Source organism: Rhinoraja longicauda, chromosome 7 (genome assembly GCF_053455715.1).
Source record: "Rhinoraja longicauda isolate Sanriku21f chromosome 7, sRhiLon1.1, whole genome shotgun sequence".
In the NCBI taxonomy this organism is placed as follows: Eukaryota; Metazoa; Chordata; class Chondrichthyes; order Rajiformes; family Arhynchobatidae; genus Rhinoraja; species Rhinoraja longicauda.
Genome location: NC_135959.1, coordinates 14,871,113 through 14,894,060, shown reverse-complemented (window position 1 = coordinate 14,894,060; position 22,948 = coordinate 14,871,113). Strand labels below are relative to the sequence as shown.

Here is a 22,948-nt window from a genome sequence, read left to right as displayed (position 1 = left end):
CTAAACTCCAGTGAATACAAGCCTAGTCTCATCAATCTTTCCTCATATGACAGTACCGCCATCCCAGGGATCAATCTCGTGAACCTACGCTGCACTGCCTCACTTACAACGATGTCCTTCCTCAAATTAGAAGACCAAAGCTGTACACAATACTCCAGATGTGGTCTTATAACTGCAGAACCTCTTTACTCCTATACCGAAATCTGCTCATTATGAAGGCCAACATGCCATTAGCTTTCTTCACTGCCTGCTGTACCTGCACGCCTACTTTCAGTGACTGGTGTACAAGGACACCGAGGTCTCACTGCACTTCCCCCTTACTTAACCTGACACCATTGAGATAATAATCTGCCTCCTTGTTTTTGCCACCAAAGTTTAGTTTAGTTTATTGTCACTTGTACCACCTCTTCCCGAAAATTCTGATTCCTGGAATCTCGAGTGTTGGTTGCATTAGATTTCTGAACATTGAAGGAATCTGGAGAAATGGAGATCGAACAGGAAAATTATGCCGAGCTAGAAGATCAGCCATGATCTTATTGAATGGAAGATAAGGCTGAATGGCCTACTCCTGTTCCTATTCATAATGTTCTTGTGCAGTATTTAAGAGCCCAGCAGCAAAAATACTCCAGTAGATGCTGGAAATCTGCAATACAGACATAAAATACTGGAAATACTCAGCAGCTTAGCCAGCATTTTCCAGGTTGCTGACCCGTGTTTCTCTCTCCACAGATGCTGCTTGGCCTATATTCCATTTCCTCGAGGATGATGTTTCCACTACATTTTTGTGGGTTTTGGGTGGCTGAGTTCTATGCTGTATCTACAGATTCTACTACACGTGGGACAGGTGGAGACTGCCAGGATGGGTGGTCAAAAGGAAAACATTTCAAGAACATTGGAGATGCTGAAAATCGAAATTAAAAACATAAAAATGTTTGAAATATTCAGCACGTCAGGCTGCATTTGTGGGAAGATAAACAGGGTCAACCTTTTGGGTTGTGAGAAGTGGAAAGGACACAACATAATTTGTGAAGCTTGAGGGAGGGGGATATCTCTGATTGGGTAAACCAGGGTGACCATGGGATAAGTTGTATGCAAGACGATCTGGTCAATGGGAGCAGTTAATAAATGCTTAGTCCAAACAAAGTGGGAGTTGCAAACTACCGAGCAGAAAGAGATGTCCAGCAGATTGAGCTTGCATGTCCTATCATCATCTCTGGACATAATGCAGCCTTCTGGACCTAAAAACAAACTCTACAGAAAATTTGATCACTGTATGTTTCAGATGTCCATCTGTAATAATGGCTTCGCTTGTTATCTTGTTATAGCTTAGCTTGTTAATTCTGCACTAAACATATTTCCTGGCAAGCAATTTCTCCAACATGATTTAATTTAAATATACTGAAGGATTTTATATTTATAAAGCACATACTTGTCCATGTTACATTTACATTGACTCATGAACACTGTATTCATAACATAATTATTTTTGGTCCTTAAATTTATCTTTGACATATTTGTTTTAAAAAATGCCCAACCAAGAACAAACTCGGATCAACACATAAACTTCCTTTAAGGAAAAAAATGAATGCAGGTATTACAGGAATGATACAGATTTGTTTCAAAATATATTCGTTAAAAATAGATAGAAATGCATATTTTTTTGCATTGCAGAACACATTGGAAGCACCTAACATCCAATGTGGAGGAGCTATGCATAGGAGAGCAACATTTATGATTCACAGGTGTGGGTCAAAAATATGGAATTGTGAAATTAAAATACATAATTCATTAATAACTCAACACCATCACAATATCAGGTGCTGTTATAAAAACAAGAAAACGATAATTGGAAAATTCATGCTCTTCCCTGCATTCTGTCGATCACATCTCAGTTTCAGTACTGTAATTTTAATTAGCATTCATAATTTGTGAGTGACATTTTTGCTTCCTGTATTTCACCCATAATTACTTTATTGCCCATGATTCTGTCATGATTCATGTAACACAACTCCAAATGAATAACACATTCACAAGTTGAACAAATCCATTAACTATAGTGCTTTCATCTTCATGTTAACCAATGTCGTCTCCCTTAGGACTGAAATATACAGTTTGATCCAAGCGTAGGTAATTCCCAGCGAACAATATACGGAGATGGACATCAGTGGTATAAAGGGGAACCTCTCCTGCCAGAACGTTAGAGGGTAGATGAACTCGCAAATAACTTGCAGGGGAATAAGACCACTGAGGTAGATGGATTCTGGCCAGTTTAGAAGTGTTCCTTCATTCCTGGATAAATAACAAACTCCATTAGATTTTATTGGATTATATACATTTCTTTTAAGTTCAACAAATGTAATCAATTGCAAGTGTTAAATGTGATGTGGAATTCTTTGCCAGCCCTCGTGTATACAATTTGAGCTAGGTTTACCAAGATGTACTTCATCAGACTGAATACTTTGCTGTAAATATTTTTCAACAAAATATGAAACTAAGCAAAGCTTCAGCAATCTCTAGGCTATTGATCCAGACACCAAAATGGTGCATTAATTCTAATCCTTTAATATTTATAAGAAAATACTGTGGATGTACAACAGATTGATCATCCAGGAGGAAAGATCATCAAAAGGATGTTCTTTTAGGAAGATGAGGAGAAATTTCTTTAGTCAGAGGGTGGTGAATCTGTGGAATTATTTGCCACAGAAGGCTGTAGAGGCCAAGTTAGTGGAGGTGTCAGAGGTTATGGGAAGAAGGCAGGAGAATGGAGTTAGAAGGTCGAGATAGATACGCCATGATTGAATGGCGGAGTAGACTTGATGGGCTGAATGGCCTAATTCTACTCCTATTCCTTATGACCTTATGACCAGACTAAAGTTGATTCTGAAAGTTAAAAGTTGATAACCACCAAAAACGGATTCAGGGATTGTCATGTGTAGGAAGGAATTACAGATGCTGTTTACACTGAAAATAGACACAAAATGCTGGAGTAAATGCTGGTGACGTTTCAGGACTGAAGAAGGGTCTCGACCCGAAACGTTAACCTTTCCTTCTCTCCAGAGATGCTGCCTGTCCCGTTGATTTACTCCAACATTTTGTGTCTATCTTTAGGGATTTTCATGCTTTGTTAACCTACCACACCAGTCTTGTATTACTTCTGTACGAAGACGACAATACCTATTCAATCCATTGGATGCATATACCAGCTGGGGACCTGGTGTAGCTCACACATTTGAAAATGAAGGTGCTTTTTGACTGCTTTAGCTGCAGAGATTTTAAGTAATAATGTGATAGCCAGCAAAGGCTGACCACCAAAGGGAGCAGATAACAACATTTCAGAGGCTGAACTGGAAATCTTTGTTGACAGCATGGGGTATAGAAAAATATATATCTATTAACTTCATAAAATCATACAGCACGTAAACAGGCCCTTTGGCCCAACTCATCCATGATGACCAAGATGCCCCATCTAAGCTCGTCCCATTATCAAATTTGGCTCATCTCTCTAAATCTTTCCTATCCATATGCCTGTCCTAGTGTCTTTTAAGTACTGTTATAGTAACCGCCTCAAATACCTTCTCTGCCAGCTTATTCCATATACCCACTACCCTCTGAATGAGAAAGTTTCCTATTAAATCTTTCCCCTTAAACCCATGTCCTCTGGTTCTTGATTCTCCTCTGAGTAAAAGACTGTGCATTCACCCTATCGTGGTTTTATACACCTCTACATGATTAGCCATCAACCTCCTGCGCTCCAAGGAATAAAGTCCTCGCCTGCCCAACCTCTCTCTGTAGCTCAGGCCTTCTGGCAAAATCCAGTGAATCTTTACAACCTTTCCACTTTAATGACATACTCCGAAAGACATTTGCAAGAGAAAACAAGCCTCTCATTCCAGACATACATGATGTGGTGATAAGTTTAGTGGACTACATGGGCATTGGTGCCTTCACACAAATATGGAAGTAGGATGAAATTGGCAGCCTGCCAATCGACTGAGTGGTGGGTAAACCAAGCGCGGTAATCCCTCCAGCAATATTTGGTGGTTATCTCATTTTAACGTGCAGAATCACCTTTTGCCTTTCAGGTGCTGATCAACCTGTTCAAACGTCAAGGTTGGTTAATGCAACTGAAAATGCAAATCCTACTTAAGGTACTACTGACCTCAGTTACCACTCAATCCACACATCTCCATCACTCAACTACCGACTTGATTTGTCAGGTTAATTGGCTGGGTAAATGTAAAAATTGTCCCTAGTGGGTGTAGGATAGTGTTAATGTACGGGGATCGCTGGGCAGCACGGACTTGGAGGGCCGAAAAGGCCTGTTTCCGGCTGTATATATATGATATGATATGATATGATATGATGTGTATGCATCGCCCCACACTCACATATTCGGTAAGCATCACACCTCATCTCAGGTTCTTCCTTTTTAGAATTTCATTTAAAGGGACAAAGAGTAGGAGTAAACGGGTCCTTTTCAGAATGGCAGGCAGTGGCGAGTGGAGTGCCGCAAGGCTCAGTATTGGGGCCGCAACTGTTTACCATATATATTAATGATTTGGAAGAGGGAATTAGAAGCAACCCTAGCAAGTTTGCGGATGACACAAAGCTGGGTGGCAGTGTAAACTGTGAAGAGGATGTTAGGAGGTTGCAGGATGACCTGGACAGGTTGAGTGAGTGGGCAGCTGTGTGGCAGTTGCAGTATAATATAGATCAATGTGAGGTTATCCACTTTGGCGGCAGATTCAAGGAGGCAGATTATTATCTCAATGGAGCTAGGTTAGGTAAGGGGGAAGTGCAGGGAGACCTGGGTGTCCTTGTACACCAGTCACTGAAAGTTTGCGTGCAGGTACTGCAGGCAGTGAAGAAAGCTAATGGAATGTTGGCCTTCATAACACGAGGATTTCAGTATAGGAGTGAAGAGGTTCTTCTGCAGTTGTATAGGGCCCTGGTAAGACCACATCTGGAGTATTGTGCACAGTTTTGGTCTCCTAATTTGAGGAAGGACATCCTTGTAATTGAGGCAGTGCCGCTTAGGTTCACGAGATTGATCCCTGGGATGGCGGGACTGACATATGAGGAAAGATTGAAAAGACTAGGCTTGTATTCACTGGAGTTTAGAAGGATGAGAGGGGATCTTATAGAAACATATACAATTATAAAAGAACAGGACAAGCTAGATCCAGGAAAAATGTTCCCAAGGTTGGGCGAGTCCAGACCCAGGGGCCAGTCTTAGAATAAAGGGGAGGCCATTTAAAACTAAGGTGAGAAAAAACTTTTTCACCCAGAGAGTTGTGAATTTGTGGAATTCTCTGTCACAGAGGGCAGTGGAAGCCAAATCACTGAATGGATTTAAGAGAGAGTTAGATAGAGCTCTTGGGGGCTAGTGGAATCAAGGGATATGGGGAGAAGGCAGGCACGGTGTATTGATTGGGGACGATCAGCCATGATCACAATTAATAGCGGTGCTGGCTCGAAGGGCTAAATGACCTCCTCCTGCACCTATTTTCTATGTTTCTATTAAAGTGCACATGAATTGCCCAATCTTTTGTACATCTGTTCTAATATCCTTAAGTAGCTTGGTGACAAATGTTTGTTCAATTACTTTCATGTTCACTACTTTGAAATCTTTTTGCTAAATTAAAGAAGCTATATAAATGAGAATTTGTTAGTGGTTGATCATTATTTCCACAAGGAAAAGAGAGCATTTGATTATAGATTTAGAGGGCCCCAAATGAACAAAAAAGTCCACTTTCTGACATATTTTTAAACCCCGATTATAATATTTATGGTAATAATGATGTAGCACTATATATTGGGTGAGGGATTTCAACTTACCTGAATAAAGCATGCAGAGCAGAGAAACTATATACAGTGAAGAACAGCATGAGGAAAATTTTAATTGGCATTTCTAAAAAGATAAACAAAAGATCAAAATAAAATCAAAACCACAGCATTGACCACAACATGAGATGCAAGAGTAGATTCACCAATCCAATAATGTAATTAAATAGAGCACAAAACAGACCAGAGAACAGTACAGGGCCTTCAGCCCACCAGGCAACACAAATAGATAGAGTAGTAAGGAAGGCATATGTTATGCTTGCTTCATTGGTTGGGGCATTGAATATAAGAGTCAGGAAATCATGTTGCAGCTTTATAGGACTTTGGTTCGGCTGCATGTGGAGTATTATGTGCAGTTACTTTCTTTTTTTTTTTAATGTATAAAGTACCTTGGAATTTCTTTCTCAAAGGTTGTTTAGGTGGATGGTAAGATGTTCAATTTTATCTTGAGTCTCCCTTAACAGGATTAGGATTGAAAATCAGAGAGGCATGCAACAGGAGAGTCAGGTTCACTTCTGCAGTCTGAGCACAGATATTCAGCAAAGTGATCAAACAATCCATGCTTAATTTCTCCAATGTCGAGGAGACCACACCGCGAACAGCAAATGCATTAGATTTGACTGCATGAAGTACAAATGAATTGTTGCCTTCCCTCACATGGAAGGGTTGTGTGGGTCCCTGGATGGTGGATGGGAAGAGGTACGTGGACAGCTGTTACTTCTCTTCCAAATGCATGGGAAGATGCCGTGGGGTTGGGAATACTGGGTGGGGAGGCACAAAGTGAAATGCAGAAAGTGGAGGAAAGTGGAAGAATGCCTAATGGTGGGTTTATATTAGAGGTGTCAGAAGTTACTGAGGAATTTGCAATGCTCTAATAGGTACTCTGACTGAAATCAGCTAACTCAGTATAGATTGGGGAATCAAACTCAGGACTGTCCATCTTATCAATTCACCAGGTCAAGTCACTAGACTGAAACACTCATAGGCTATTTTGTCCTAATTTTTAATCGAGGAATTATCCAATAACAGATTGTTTTATTTCTTTAGGCCAAACAAGTATTGTAGTTATTAAATATGAATGAACATATTTTCATTACCTGGTCCCGTGAAGATAAGTGGGAAGAGGGAAAGATGCCCTGTTGTTACTAAAACAAGATATATTCCAGCATTGTTTCTATTTTCCACAGCAAACAAGCTGAAAGTTAAAAAAGGAACTCAAGATTAATTTTATTGTCGGTGACACAAATCCCATTTAAATGATAAACTTTATCCTGCATGTCCTGGCATTTTAAACTCAACAAAGGATGTTTTGGCTCTGATGGTCTAACCTAGCGATTTAGCTTCCAGGCAACCAATTCAGTGCAGTCTTGTCTGATACATAGTTTGGAAGAGATGGGAAGGAGCTGCGGGTCTCAAATTTGTGGTGATTCCATTCTTCAACCCTAATTCAATCACAAAAGGGGATCCCATCCTCATTCTGCAGATAGTAGAGTGTGGATTGCTGTAACGGATTGGTGCAGTGTGAAGCTCTCTTATTCTGCCCAGTTAGACAAGGTGCTCTACCTTCTTCCTGAAGATGAAGCTGTCCTACTTTAGTCCCCAGATTCCAGAGGCCTGGGGTTACCTGACCATCTGCAGTAATACCTACACGTTAAATCCGACATCTCATTATTCTGACACATTTCTGTTGTGTGGGTGAGCTGTGGCAATCCATCCATAACAGCCCCCAACTCTTGTCCCACCTCCATATAATTAAGAGGTTAATAAGATGCATCTGGCTTAATGAAACACAAAAAGATTCCCCTGTCCCCATTTAACGCTCTCATCCCCACCACCTCCCATCTAATCCCATGCACTGACCATTGTTAAAATTCCCCCAATATTAAAACTTTAACTGACAAAAAATGTACAGCAGCATTATTGGAAGTTATCTAGATGAGTTAGAAACACATATAAAATATTTTCCAGCACCTATTTTATGAATAAGACTAGGCGCTAGCAATGGCTGCCTCGCCAGCAATCTGTCTGTCCCTTCCTTCTTTGTTGTTTGTTTGTATGTGTGAAATGTATGTTTTTAGTTTGCTTGAGCTTGTTTTGTGTGGGGGGAGGGGGGGGAGGGAGTTCGGGAAGTCTTTTTCCAATCTCTCTCCTCGACGGACATGCGATTTTTTCCTGCATCTTATCACCGTCCACACTGTGGCCTAACATCGAGGAGTTGACAGCCTTTGCTGGAGACCGACTTCGAGAGCTCAACGGCGGGAGCCTGCGGACTTAACATCACGGAGCTCACGGATCCCTGTAGGGGATCGACTTTGGGGCTCCACCGCGGGAGGCTCTGGACTTAACTTCGTGGAGCTCCCATTAAACTAAAGACATGAGTTGAATCCCACCATAGAGAATTTATGTTCAAATATTTAAAATAAAGCTGGGGCCAAATAGCTGGTATTAGTAACGTGAACAATTAAACAAATAGTTTTCTATATATCTGGTGCACTCAAATCCTTTACGGAAGGAAATGTGCTGTCCTTAATTGATCTCTCATTTATGTGAGTCTCCTCTCCAGCACAGGAAAGTGGGACCAGCACAGGTAGACATCATGATCATCTTGGATGAGTTAGGCCATGTGACTCTACTCCTCTATAGGTCTATGAATGTTGTATCTCTTTATGTATGGCCTCGTCATTTCAGGAACAATTGGAGACAGAAAATAAACGTCAGGCCTGTTAACAGCTTCCATATTGTGTGCATGAAGAAATAAAAAGAAGCAAAGCTGAAAATAAAAAAAATGTAAATGAAAATAGGACCGAGCTGTTATAATCTGCGTTGGATCTACTTGGAATCCACTTGTGGCTTCATCCCTGCAGTTTAAACATCTCTGCCTCACTCCATCCAATACCCCATTATCCAACATAATTAAACTGCATTGCACAAAATATTATTTTTATAACATTACCCAACCAATTAATTGTAAGATACCTCAAAGGCAGTGTTGCGATGAGAATGGCCTTTTCATGAACATGCCAGCCAAACATGAATGAACCCAATGCGCAAAGAATCAGGCAATGAAGGAATCCTCTCGGTCCTCGAGGTTTCAGCCAAACATGACAAATAGCAGGCTTGAAATAGAAAACACAGAGACACAGGGTATTAACAACTGAAGCAAAGCCAGATAACATTCTCTCTCAGCTATATCAGGCATGACTAAACATTTTCAGCAGCATTATAAAACCAATGTTAACCCAGGAAACTCAACCTGCCAACTTCATATAAGCGAGAACAAAGTAAAGGTCAAAGAATAGCAAGAGTCAAACAGCATGAAATGTGGAATTATTTGGAGCTGGTACTGACCGTTATTGACAGCAATGTACAGACCAAGGTTGCCAATGGTGACACTGAAGGCAAGACGGCATGTTGGAACTCCTTTACTAAGCCTCCTGTCATTGATGCGTTTGAGATGTTGGCATGACCCAGTAACTGCAGCTTCACATCTGTAGCAATAAATTAAAGTTGTCTGTCAGCTGTTCGAAGAATTAGGTTTCTGTTTAATAAATAAGTTAATGAGTCAGTTGCAGTCATGGTATCAGGGATGTCAAGATGACTTTGATTCAGCATGAATGAGGACTATGAAAGTATAGTTTCCTGGGTTATTATTAGTTTTCAACATGCAAATATAGTACTGATTCCCACTATTATAAATGACATTTTTTAAATTGCCTTGAACTGAACTACATGTTCAGTGACCTTACCAATGACAGACAGTACTTTGTCCGCTGCATTGTACAGAGCCCAGAAATTTGGAGCCCAATATGCATGAGAGAGGCCTCGCTTGAAGGGGAAAAGTCGTGCAAGCACCTGAGGTAGCTGACCCTAGGAAAGAAAAAAAACATTAATTATTGCAGTTTTGGCATTTTATATCCATGCAATGAAATAGTCTCCCCAAATATATTTTAAAATAAAGACAATCCATTACTTGACATTTATGTATCACATTATCATAAAATGTTGCAAATAATTCAGAAATTCAAATATATGCATTGATTGTTGTTTCCATACAGAAGTCCATAATGCAAATGTAATTTCCAATTTTGCAATCAATATATCTCCCAACAAACTGCATATTAAAAAGAATTATTAAAACATTTGAAAGACATTAATCTTTATTTTACATCTACTCAATAATAAATAAAATTATCTCTAAGAATATATTTAGAAACAATTATTGCATAGGAAACCAATGCCATTAGTTTTCCTGGCCCCCAAGAATGGAATATTTATTTCTGACATATACTGACGACGTGGAAAACATGGGACCTCACAGAAATGCATTGGATACTGGAGAGCAAGAACCAGGCTTTGAACATACACAATTGATGTTGGAGGAATCATTGTGAGGATAAGACATTAAAAGTCCATTCACGTTTCAGGCAATGAGCATCTCCAACAAGAGAACCTATCACAGAAAGGTTACAGCATAGAAGCCATTTGGGCCACTGAGTCTAAGCCAGCACTAGGCAAGATCAATCCAGCCATTGATTACAAAAGCAGGCGGACTCATCATAAAAACGTACGGCTATAAGAATCCAGAGCCTTAGTATTCGACAGCCACTATCCTATCCTCTCCACGAGATTAGTTTAGTTTAGAGATTCAGCGCGGAAACAGGCCCTTCTGCCCACCGAGTCTGCACCGACCAGCGATCCCCGCACATTAACACTACCCTACACACACTAGGGACAATTTATACTTATACCAAGCTAATTAACCTACAAACCTGTACATTTTTGTTTTGTGGGTGGAAACCAAAGAATTCAGAGAAAACACATGTGGTCACGGGGAGAACGGTCAAACTCTGTACAGAGAGCAACCGTAGTCGGGATAGAACCCAAATTGGGATATAAGCCATCGCCATAAACACATCAGAAAAATGGCACCATTTCTTTTTACTACTTGCAAAATTGTCGGCTACAATAGCGCTCACGAAGCTCAGCATCACTTAGGACGAAGTCAGACACTTGATCATTCTCCACCCAGGAGCCAAATTGTGGCTGAAAAACACAGCATCTACAGGATGCACCACAGCAAGACCTAACCTTAATTTATGTGAAGGAAGGAACTGCAGATGCTGGGTTACACCGAAGATATAGAAACATATAAAATTCTTAAGGGGTTGGAGAGGCTAGATGCGGGAAGATTGTTCCCGATGTTGGGGGAGTCCAGAACCAGGGGACACAGCTTAAGGATAAGGGGGAAGTCTTTTAGGACCGAGATGAGAAAACAGTTCTTCACACAGAGTGGTGAGTCTGTGGAATTGTCTGCCACAGAAGGTAGTTGAGGCCAGTTCATTGGCTATATTTAAGAGGGAGTTAGATGTGGCCCTTTTTGCTAAAGGGATCAGGGGGTATGGAGAGAAGGCAGGTACAGGCTACTGAGCTGGATGATCAGCCATGATCATATTGAATGGCGGTGCAGGCTCGAAGGGCCGAATGGCCTACTCCTGCACCTATTTTCTATGTTTCTATGTTTCTATGAAGATAAGACACAAAATACTGGAGTAACTCAGCAGGTTACTCTGGAGAGAACGAATACGTGATGTTTTCGGGTTAAGATCCTTCTTCATACTGAGAAGTCTTCAGAGATGCTGCCTGACTTGCTGAGTTACACCAGCATTTTGTGTCTAACCTTCATTTAACTGAATTTCTATACCCACAGTCTCCACTACCGAGGGAGATAAGGCAGTCAAATCCATAATATTGGTTAGGGGTATTCTTCCAGCTTCATTCTCAAATTGTACACAGACTGCAAATGACTACTTTCTCTTTCGGAGTAGAATGCACCATCTCTTTTGTAAACTGTGTCCTGGATAAAACAACATTCCTTGTACCCATCTAACGCTGTAGCTAGTTAATTTACCAGCTCATGATAATGAATTATGAATACACTGTATGCCACTTTCTCTCATATCCAGCAACTTAACTAAGTAGTTGACTCCTTCTGCCATTTTTAGCAGCCATTTGAGTTGTTCCAGATACCCTCCAATACATTGCCATTCCATGGGAAACAAATTACAAATATGATAAGGAATTGACATCAAAGATTCATGGAAGAGAACTACATTAAGAAATCTGTGCTCAATCGATGTCACAAATTACATCTCAAATTATATTCATCTTTAGATTAATTCATCAAACTCATATTTACCATGACTATGAAGGGACCAAATGAAAGAGCAAAAACAGAACAGACTGTCAATCCCAAGACATAAAACCGCATACAGTTGAAACTTCTCCACTGGACTGATCCATCTTAAAAGTAAACACAAGAAACAATAAAACAATTTATGAATCATAAGTCATCCAAAGACTAAATTAAATAAGATGCAGCATTTTAAAACGTTAAAAATATTTACTATCAATACCCCTTAAGAAAACTCAAATAGTTCCAAAATGTATCATTAATCCCCTTAATCTGTCTGAAGAAGGGTCTCGACCCGAAACGTCACCCATTCCTTCTCTCCAGAGATGTTGCCTGTCCTGCTGAGGAACTCCAGCATTTTGTGTCTACCCTTAATCTGTTCTATCCATTCGACATGTTTTTTAAGTAAATGAAGGGAGTTAGTTTGCATAGGTTACCAAAACTAAAATTTAGGGAGTTGGCAATAATCAAAATATGTCAACAGTAAACAACATAAATGTCTTAAGAAGCAAGCAACATAATTCTATTTTTCCTATTTTTCTTAACACTAATAATTATTATCAGCAATAATAATTTATTGTTAACAATAGAATTAACAATAAAAAATTAAAGTAATAAAGCCACTGTTTACTTTTGAGGAGCTTCATTACAGTAAGATAAGTTATAAAGTGGTGTTAACTAGGTTAATTCCCGGAATGGCGGGACTGTCGTATGTTGAAAGGCTGGAGCGATTGGGCTTGTATACACTGGAATTTAGAAGGATGAGGGGGATCTTATTGAAACATATAAGATAATTAGGGGATTGGACACATTAGAGGCAGGAAACATGTTCCCAATGTTGGGGGAGTCCAGAACAAGGGGCCACAGTTTAAGAATAAGGGGTAGGCCATTTAGAACGGAGATGAGGAAGAACTTTTTCAGTCAGAGAGTGGTGAAGGTGTGGAATTCTCTGCCTCAGAAGGCAGTGGAGGCCAGTTCGTTGGATGCTTTCAAGAGAGAGCTGGATAGAACTCTTAAGGATAGCGGAGTGAGGGGGTATGGGGAGAAGGCAGGAACGGGGTACTGATTGAGAGTGATCAGCCATGATCGCATTGAATGGCGGTGCTGGCTCGAAGGGCTGAATGGCCTACTCCTGCACCTATTGTCTATTGTCTATAACTCATAATTAGGAAAATAAAAATAATATTTCAATACAAGATTTAAGTGACTACTGAAATGGCAATAATCGATATTTAAGGGAGAATTAGGTGATAAACATGAATTAGAAGTATGTGCGATAATTGCTATGTTAATTTATTTTGATTGTTCTCAACCTGTATGAAGTGGAAACAAGCAAAACCTGGCTGTTCCAGAGTCAGGGATTTAATTGGTTCTTAACTTAGAATTTCACTTCAGAAACATGGATATGAAGGTGGCTACCAAGCTGCTCAGTTGTATCAAAAAGCTAAGTTTTTAGAATAACTAGTAAAGGGACATCCCAGGAATTCTTTGAGACTGGAAGTTGTGATGAAAATAGGTGAATTGTTACGGCCTACATCTGTGATTTTCTTGCTATTATGCTGGAAAGAATGCAACGTTTTAATATAAATTTTCTACACCTTACTTAAACCTCTGAGAACAAGTCCCCATTTTTTTGCTGACAGTTGAAAATCAAGTAAAGAATCAAACTAAGTTATATTTTAATTTAAAATCTGTTGGAAGAATGAGCTCAGTACCTTGTTTATTCTGAGTGAAGCAGTATGAACGCAGCAGGTAAATACCATAGGCAGGAGCCACATAAAGAAAGATGTGTTTAAAGTTCATCAGGACTGCAAATAGTAAAGCACTATCCACAACTCTTCCCTGTAATAAAATCAAATATTTCAAATATTCTATTACTGCGATATTTTTTATTATTTCCAAAATGATTGAGTATGAAATCTGTTCAGTGTAATGAAATTGATAAATGCTATGGAAGACAACTGAAATGGGAATATTATTCAATTGTTTAAATTATCCCACATATCTTGACAAAATACCATCGTGCTTTAGAGCCAAAATGTATTTTTTTAGTCTCTGCTCAGTGTAGGGAATTGAGTAGTCAATTTGCCCACAACAAACTAACATGAACAACAATGTGTTAATGATCAATTTTTTAACTTTGTGATGTTGATTGAGATTTAAGTATTTGGGTTGAGATATAAATATTGACCCAGGGTAACTCTCTGCCCTTCTTTGAAATAGTGCTCTGGGATCTTTTACATCCACTTGAAAGAGGTGAGAGGACTTTGACTCAATGTCGCTTTCAAAAGAACATCATCTGTGTTGTACCCCATAAGAATGAATTTTCAGTCTTGCTTATATGTTCAAGTCTCGGCAGCGAGACATGTTGCCAGAGCCTGTCTGGTTCAGAGGTGGGAGCGTGGCCAGCTGACCCATGCAACAGCTGATGTTATTATACTGTATTTTCAAAAGTACCTGAAACATCTTTGCAATTGAAAGAAGCAACAAGCCAAATAAGAAGCCGTTGTATTGGAAATGAATGTCTAGGTTTGGATTAAGAAATAATACATTATCAGTGTTTTCATAAAAGAGATGACACAAAGAGAAGAAAAAAAGAACCAACAGACATACATTTCTCTGAAAAATAAAGACAATTTTTTTCCTTTCTGAGTTCTTATCTAAATCTGAGACAGCAAATCTGCTATTCTTGTATACCTTTATTATCATCCCTTCCAAAGCCAACAATGGGCCATTATGGGCTTCACCCTTCCTTGCTCATTTGTTGCCAGCCCTGATTTGTTCTACCCTTTTCCACCTCTAGTTCCCTCCTGTCTACTTTCAGTCTGAAGAAGGGTTCCAACCTGAAACGTCACCTATCCTTTTTCTCCAGAGATGCTGCCCGACCCGCTGAGTTACTCCAGCACTTTGTGTCTAAATCTGCTATAAGCCTTTGCCAGCACCAATCCAGGTGATTCTCTTCTGAGCTGTGATAACAGTGAATATTACCTTTCCAAATCATTTCTACTCTGTGATGTCTAAGATTCTGGGCAATTTAAAAAACCCCATCATTCCATGGAGCTGCAACAAACCTATTAGTTAAGATACCATTTATTTAGAAAAAACAATATTATTATTTGAAAGCACAATTAATCATTCACCCAATAAATGGGAAAGTGGTTATTATAGATTTTCAGTAACGATGCTCTGTTTTTTGTTTTGCCTCAGTAGCAAGTTACTAGTCCCTGTGAAGCAGGGGACTCGGTAAAGGCAGTAACATAGAGTCATAGAGTGATGCAGTGTGGAACCAGGCCCTTCGGCCCCACTTGCCCACACAGGCCAACAATGTCCCAGCTACACTAGTCCCACTTGCCTGAGCTTGGACCATATCCCTCCAAACCTGTCCTATCCATGTACCTGTCTGTTTCTTAAACGATAGGATAGTCCCAGCCTCAACTACCTCCCCTATGAGCTTGTTCCATACATCCACCACCCTTTCCATGACAAAGTTATCCCTCGGATTCCTATTAAATCATATTGAAATTATTAGAGAAAAAAAAAATCTTGCTGATTTTTGTTATATTAAAAGATGTACTTTATAAATGTAAGGATACGATCAATAATCAGTAATCCAAAGTTCCAAAGTAACAGCACTGCAAGTATGAATTCTGGCTTCTCCAGTATTTCCTTTGATTTTGTACTTTTTATATTCTTGCAACACCTTTAGAATAATAGACAAAAAAAAACAACATATTGATTATACACCTTCTACTTTTTCTTCCCCGAGTACTAGACCACATAGGTGCTTGACAAAATATCTTTCACCTTCCTGACAAATAATGTTTTCCAATGGCTGAAAACAAATGAGAACCATGATCGCCTTTTGGTAGCTGCATTTTTAAATCACCTGATCAAGTACAGATTGAACAGTCCCAACTGAGGCACAATAAATAAGTAGGAATGAAAGGCATTCTTTGGGAAGTGACCAGAATATTTCTTACTTATAAATTGAGCAATTATGCTGATTTGATTATGAATAATTATTGCTAATTAAACTGACTCTTTGTTCTAGGGTATGATTCTCGCTTAGGGTGCGAAAGGTCCCGGGTTCAAATCCCGGACAGCACGGTGGCACAGCGGTAGAGTTGCTGCCTTACATTACCAGAGACCCGGGTTCCATCCTGACTACGGGTACTGTCTCTATGAGTTTGTACGTTTTCCTCATGACTGCGTGGGTTTTCTCTGGGTGGGTTTTCTACCAACATTCCAAAGACATACAAGTTTGTAGGTTAATTGGCTCCTGTAAATGGCACATTATCCCTAGTGTGTAGGATGGAGCAAGAGTACAGGGGTCGCTGGTGAGAGTAGACTCGGTAGGCCAAAGGGCCTGTTTCAACGCTGTATCGCTAAACTAAACTAAACAACAGAGCTCCTTCAATGGCTTTGTGGATGCTGCACAGTCCAGCATGAAACTGCCGCGATGCTGCACAGTTTCATTTCCACACATGTTTGAACTTTGGTTTTGTTGGAGATGGAAAAATTGGGTATAAATCAAGAGTCATCACTACTAGCAAGTGCACAAGTGGTCATTAGGGAGGACACAACTGAGCTCCCACAGTTAAATAGACTAAAGATGAGGAATGATAACTTGGGAACAGTACCACAACATTGCCAATAATCATGCACCCATCCCTTCATAAGACTAATGGCACCTGTATTTTGTCAAGTTCATTACTTTTAACACTCAATTGATTTTCAAAGCTAAATGTTTGTCAAATATTCTACGATTACATTCTATACAACTGATCAGTTTGAAAGTTGGGCACAGAATTGACAGATGGAATTTAATCTTGACAAATGCAAGATGGTTCATTTGGACGTCAAACGGAGGTAGGATATATTATGTGAATGATACGGCTCTAAAAGGAATGTTGATGAACAGAGAGACCTGGGCGTCAAAGCCTATAGTTCACTTAAAGTGGTAACACAGGTGAACAGAGTGGTGAAGATGACGTATGGCATACCTGCCCAATAGCTTGGGGCACAAAATGTAAGAATTGGTGTGTTATGTTTCAACTTCACACTTGATGAGGCCCAACTTGGAGTACTGTGTGCAGTTCTCGATACCACACTAGAGAAAGGATGTAATTGTGCTGGGCATACTGCAGAGGAGATTCACCAGGATGTTGCCTGGTTTGGAGGACTTTAGTTATGGGCAGAGACTGGAATGGCTGAGCTTGGTTTATCTGGAGGCTGAAGGGTGAACCTGATAGAGGTAAATAAGATTATGAAAGGTATTAGATAGATAAGATAGATATTCAAAATATTTTTCCAAAGGTAAGGAGTATCAAATGGATATGGTTTCAAGGTGCGAGGTAGGAGATTTAAAGGAGATCCTAAGAGCTGAGTTTTCTTGCACAGAGTGATTGATATGTGGAATGCGTGTCAGAAGAGGTAGTGGGATGAGATCAAATGACTACATTTAAGAGGCTTTTACTTAGGCACAAAATGGCAACACATAGCAGGATATGTCATAATATGGGCAAATGGAATTAGTGTGGGTGGGTAAAAAGATTGACATGAATGTGGTGGGCCAAAGGGCCTGTTTCAGTGCTATCTTTATATATATATATATAGACTGTCCTTTATTAGAGTCGTAGAGCTATATATTATATAGGACTACTAATAAAGGAAAGTCTAAATCTTAACATAAATATAAAGGCAATGTTAACACATACGCTATTACTCCATAAATGAACACTATGTCCATGGTGATCACCGAAAGCCGCTGAAACAGTACTGTTGCGTCGCTGGCATAATTCAGGTTCTGGACAACCAGCATTTTCGCATCGAAAAATTGTGCATAGTAAGAGAGGCAGTATTCAAGGAATGCAAAAAATGGTGGATAATCCAAAGTCCAGCTTGAAGTCTCCTGGATTTTGGGAATGGGGTGGGGAAGGGTGCGAGGTGGAAGATGAATGATGAAAAATCAGGAAGAAAAGGAGAAAATAGAAAAGTTAGATTTTATCCAATAAATTGCAATTATCGTTCAGCATTTTACAGAAATTGACATACAACATTTACTGAAGTCACAAACATCATGAGACAAGGTGGATTTGGTCTAATGACTATTACTGACAACGTGTGGAATTGTACATGGCATTCACAATGCAGGGAAAACAAAACATTTGGATTTATTTGATCAACAACTGAAACTGTGCAGGTCTGCTCCAAATGCATATCGTATTATTCCCAGGTTGATAAAATGGGTAGAAATCAACCCACAACTCATTGAAAGTAGAAAGAAAAGGGAATATGCAGATCCCTTGCTTTTGAAAAATTAGGAATCAAAATAGCATTCTTTTCAAGAGGAGAGTGAGTAAGTGAGATTAGAGTTATAAGTTCAGGGAATTAATCAAGTTATGTTGTGATTGCAGAGCAGAGGGCACAGGTTAAAACCAACAAAAGTAGGGACTCAAAGTTTCACAAAAATGGTTTAGCTTTTGGAAAGTAATTCTGGAGAAAGAAATTCTGAATATATTTGGAAAACAATTGAATGAATGAATGAATGAATAAATGAATGAATTAATAAGTTTATTGGCCAACTATGTCCATGTACAAGGAATGTGCCTTGGTGCTCCGCTCACAAATGACAACACAAACATACAGTTAACAATTAAGAATAAAGCATAAACACATCAAAACAAAAAGGATACAACATTACGGTCTAAACACGTGGGTGAAAATAAACACCCTTCCACACCACTGACCGAAAGAAAATACGAGGAATTATTGCAATGCCAGTGAACATAAGTTTCCTTCAACTGTTACACGTTAGGAGAACTAACCTTAAATCATAAAGACTTACTTCATAATACCACTCTGATAAAGGTAAACTGTAAGTAATGGCCAGCCAGTTTCTGTGGACTTCAAAATCTGTTGAATGACTAAAAGTGAAAAATGTAATTATATATTTCATGGAACTATATCAATAATGTCCATTTTGCTGCAGGATGTCTAAATATCAATTACATAAACCATGAATATTAAAATATAACAATTCATTCCAGAGATTACAAAAGCACCAGAACTAAATTTATATATTTAACATTATTGTATTTCATAAAAATGAAGTAAAATGTTGGTATTTCTCAATGCATGGAATGAGATTTGCTAATTTTACATAAAATATGTAATCTTTCATTCCACTCTGATTAATGATAGATTCTGATGATCCAGCTATAGGAAGAATGGTATTAAGCTGGAAAGGATACAGAAAAGATTTACAAGGATATTACTGGGACTGGACATCTTGAGTTATAAGGAGGAACTTGATAGGTTGGGACTTTTTCCAGCAGGAGCATGGGAGGCTCCCAACCACACATGAGGGATGACCTTACAGGTGCATATCAAATCATGAGGGGTATAGATAATGTGAATGGTCGTTTGGATCGATACATGGGTAGAAAAAGGTTAAGAGAGATATGGGTCAAACACAGGTAAATGGGACCAGCTCAATCGGCAACTAGTTGGGCCAATGGCTGAACAAATATAGCCTTTCTTCTTGTCATGCAGTCATTTGAGATCATGGATAGCTTGCTTAATGTCATTGGGGGATCTACAGACTTTACCATAGGTAGGACTGGAGTGTGTAGTTGGGAGGTGGTGACTTTCTGAATTCTCCCAATGAATGGACATGATGTTTTCAATACCACCAGAATTCTCTATTTTGAATCGACATGAGTGGCATTCCCACAACTCAGTGAGGATGTTACACTTACTCAAGAAACTAACATTTATCAAATCTTTTCCTCTATTCCCTTAGTAATTTCTTGCCCTGACAGAGATTGGAAATACTGTCTCTTTTTTGGAGTTTGACATTGGGCATGTGAGCAATGCGGCCTGCATTGAACCAGTTGACTCTAATTCAGACCGCAACGCAGAGGGTGTTGGCCTGGGAAAGGATCTGACATTAGGAAACTTACCCTACCAGTGGATCTGAAGCAGCTTGCAGAGGCAGTATTGGTGGTATGTCTCCAGTTCTCTAAGATCCCTAATGTAGGCACTCCTAATTTCTGAAGAGTTGAAGAGGTCAGAGATCATTGCTATCTCTTACCAAGAGATTTTCACTGTGTTTAAGACCTTGATCTTCAAACACTCTTTTCATCAGATGGCCTAAATCTACTAGCAAACTGAAGGTCACGCTAATTTCATCATTGACAGATGGCTCCAACATATGGAATGTGATCCATATTTGCCAGAGTTTTGTCATGGACCTTTGTTGTCAGATATGGCACAATGGGGTCACATTGGGGGAGGGTCTTGGCTTTGTAGATATTAATTATGACAGTTCTGTGAATTAATTATGACATTATGAATTTCTTATCTGCACCCTTAATTGCTTAAAAAGGACAAAGGACATTCGGGATAGCACGGGGCAACTCAACTTTAGTCATCGGGTACAGACTGAAACTCAACGCAGTGAACGGACGAAACACCCCTAAACTACCAATCCACCCGTTAAGGCATCTCTGTCCCACCCCCAACGGTGTCTCCAGATCCACAACTGGCCTCATCAGCCACATCGAAACTGAAGTCAAGGCAAGTCCTCCTTTGCCCAAGGTGGGCTGCTTAAGAAAAGTAATCAATGGCTTCTGTAAAGGGGCAAAGAACCAGAGTGACGGTGACAATTAAGCCCAAACACTGTATTCATGTCTTTCACCATTTGACATTTAATTCCGGCAGAAAAAATAAATAAACCTTAAAACATTTTACTTTCTTTTCAGTGACATTCATTGAAAGCAATCGGCACAACCGTGGCCGGAGCTGGAGGGGGGAGGGGAGGGGGGGCGCCGCGCCTCCGCCTCCGCCTCCACAGCGGCGCCCGAAAGATGAAAAATAACATTCCGAATAAGCAGATAAAACCCCCGTTTTAGGGAGAAAACCTCCGCCCGGGGGCAGCTCTTACTAAGCAGGGATGAGCAGACACTTCAAGAGAGTCACACCAAAGACGAGCGGCAGCAACCAACTCCACATCCTGGACGCCGCCATTGCTGTCTCACACAACTTTATTCAAACACACACTGCAGCTGCTGCGAGCAAAGCAGGACCAAAGGCATTTCCCTGCTCCAAATATCCCCCTCCTCCCCATCCTCATCAAGTTTATGACTGTTGTTTTCACATGTGGATTATGCTGCTACTCATACTTCAGAGGAAGTTGACTTTTTAAATTTAAAAAAAACCTATTAAGTCAAGGTAGCATGAAGTCTGGAACTGAGAAGACAGCAGGGGAAGAGAAAAGACATTCTGGCCTTCCATCACAGTGAGGAGGTGACTGGAGGAGACTCACTGTGATGGATGTTTCTTTTTGTTTGGTGTTGGTTTATGATTGTGTGTGTTATTGCTTATTTTTATTGCTCTTATTGTTGGACTGTGGGTAATCTTTCATTTCACTGCACATGTATGTGTATGTGACAAATAAAATTGACTATTGACTGCTTCTTGCAAAACATTCAAATATAGGGGGATTGCACGTAAGGTCATAGGGCGTGACGCACGGAGTCACTCAAGCCATCTGGAGGACATTGCAACTCCGACATACACTAGCAACACATGCATTCTTACCTTGAAAAAAACGGCAAAATAGTCCGTTTTGGTGCTGTAAAAAAATGAGGAAGAAACTGCAGGATCCGAGAGAAGGGCAGCAAAGCCCGCGGTCGCAAGAAGCAGCTGGGAAAACGTCTGGCCAGCTGGCGGGAGAAGGGGAAACGCGGCCGGGAAAGGAGGCAGGAGAGCAAGGCCGAGAAGCAGGGGTGCGCCGACCGGCCGGCGGGGGAAGAAGAAGAGGAGTAGGAGGAGGAAAGGACGGGGTTGAGCGAGCTGGGGGAGGAGCAGTGGGAAGAACCCGAGCCAAGGGGCCTGGAGGGTTTGCTGGGGCAGAAGCAGCGAGTGCTGGAGGTCGACGACCCACCTGAGGGCGAAGGGCCCAGGCCGTGCTCGATGGCCTTGGAGGAGGCGGTGGAAGTGGAGGAGGAGGAGGAGCGGAGTGTCGAGCCCGATGAGGAGGAGGAAGAGGACTGGGGAGAGGCCGATCGGCAGCGAGAGCTGAGGCGGAGGACCAGGCCACAGCTCTGCTCGGCGGCCGCAGCCACGAGGCATTGAGCGCCGGTCAAGTGGAAACAGCCAGGCTGGAGATGGAGATGGCGAGCGGGGAGAAGGGCTGGAGGGCCAGCAGGAGCGGCGCGGGGCCGAAGAGCCGCAGGAAGCGAGGCACGGAGCAGGGGCGCCGAGCCTGGAGGAGCGAGGAGCGCAGGGAGATTGCCGGAGACGCGCTGATGGGAGAAGACGGGGGAAGCCGAGCGGCAAAGTGCAGCCGCAACATTCAACTGCAACACCCTCTCAAATTAGGACTGACGAATTGTTCCACAACAAAAGTCATTCCAAACATAAAATAGAAGAAAAAGACTAAGCAAAAATGCACTGAAAGCCATAATAAGTGATTGCCTGCAGTACACGGCTTGCCCCCCAGAAGGCGTTGTGTGGCACCTCGCCTGACGTGCATTCCCCCGTTCAGAATCAAATATGTTCAAAAAGGTCATGAGCCAGAACTAGAAGTGGTGGAGCCAGAGAAATTGCCATTGTTCGCATCCGAAGCTAAATAATTTTCACACGTGCTTAGTTTACATGCAAATTCATAACCTGCTATTTGGGAGTGTTTTTCTACTGAATTGTTTTACTGGCACCCTAACTGCATTACTGTTTTGCAAACTCTGACTGGTAGAGTTATCTTTATGTATGTGGGTTGTAAGTATTGAAAAATCTAATCTCTTAAAAAAAACTAAATGCCATGTTATTTCAGCTTCAGCTGTAAACTTACATGTTATTTAACCTTAGCAAATTGTTTCAGATATTAACTAAATCGCTTTTTTTTGGTTT

The 22,948-nt window shown here is 40.6% G+C and overlaps 1 protein-coding gene across 3 annotated transcripts; it reads right to left on the bottom strand.

Moving 5' to 3' along the window:
* Positions 1–1,464: 1,464 nt before the first annotated feature.
* alg8 (ALG8 alpha-1,3-glucosyltransferase) lies at positions 1,465–21,067 on the bottom strand. 3 transcript variants are annotated; one of them, XM_078402985.1, is made up of 13 exons: positions 20,982–21,067; positions 18,882–18,949; positions 17,752–17,945; positions 15,628–15,734; positions 14,492–14,559; positions 13,750–13,876; positions 12,041–12,144; positions 9,591–9,711; positions 9,193–9,332; positions 8,821–8,960; positions 6,942–7,039; positions 5,839–5,911; positions 1,465–2,289 (listed from the first exon to the last, which is right to left on the bottom strand). In XM_078402985.1, exons 3-13 carry the CDS (start codon positions 17,853–17,855, stop codon positions 2,052–2,054), a joined length of 1,320 nt encoding a protein of 439 aa, XP_078259111.1. In that variant the 5' UTR covers positions 17,856–17,945; positions 18,882–18,949; positions 20,982–21,067; the 3' UTR covers positions 1,465–2,051. The 3 variants fall into 3 exon arrangements, with proteins under 3 accessions (XP_078259111.1, XP_078259110.1, XP_078259113.1); XM_078402984.1 differs by having other exon boundaries at positions 18,882–18,960; positions 20,982–21,064; XM_078402987.1 differs by lacking the exons at positions 8,821–8,960; positions 9,193–9,332; positions 12,041–12,144 and having other exon boundaries at positions 18,882–18,960; positions 20,982–21,063.
* Positions 21,068–22,948: the final 1,881 nt, after the last annotated feature.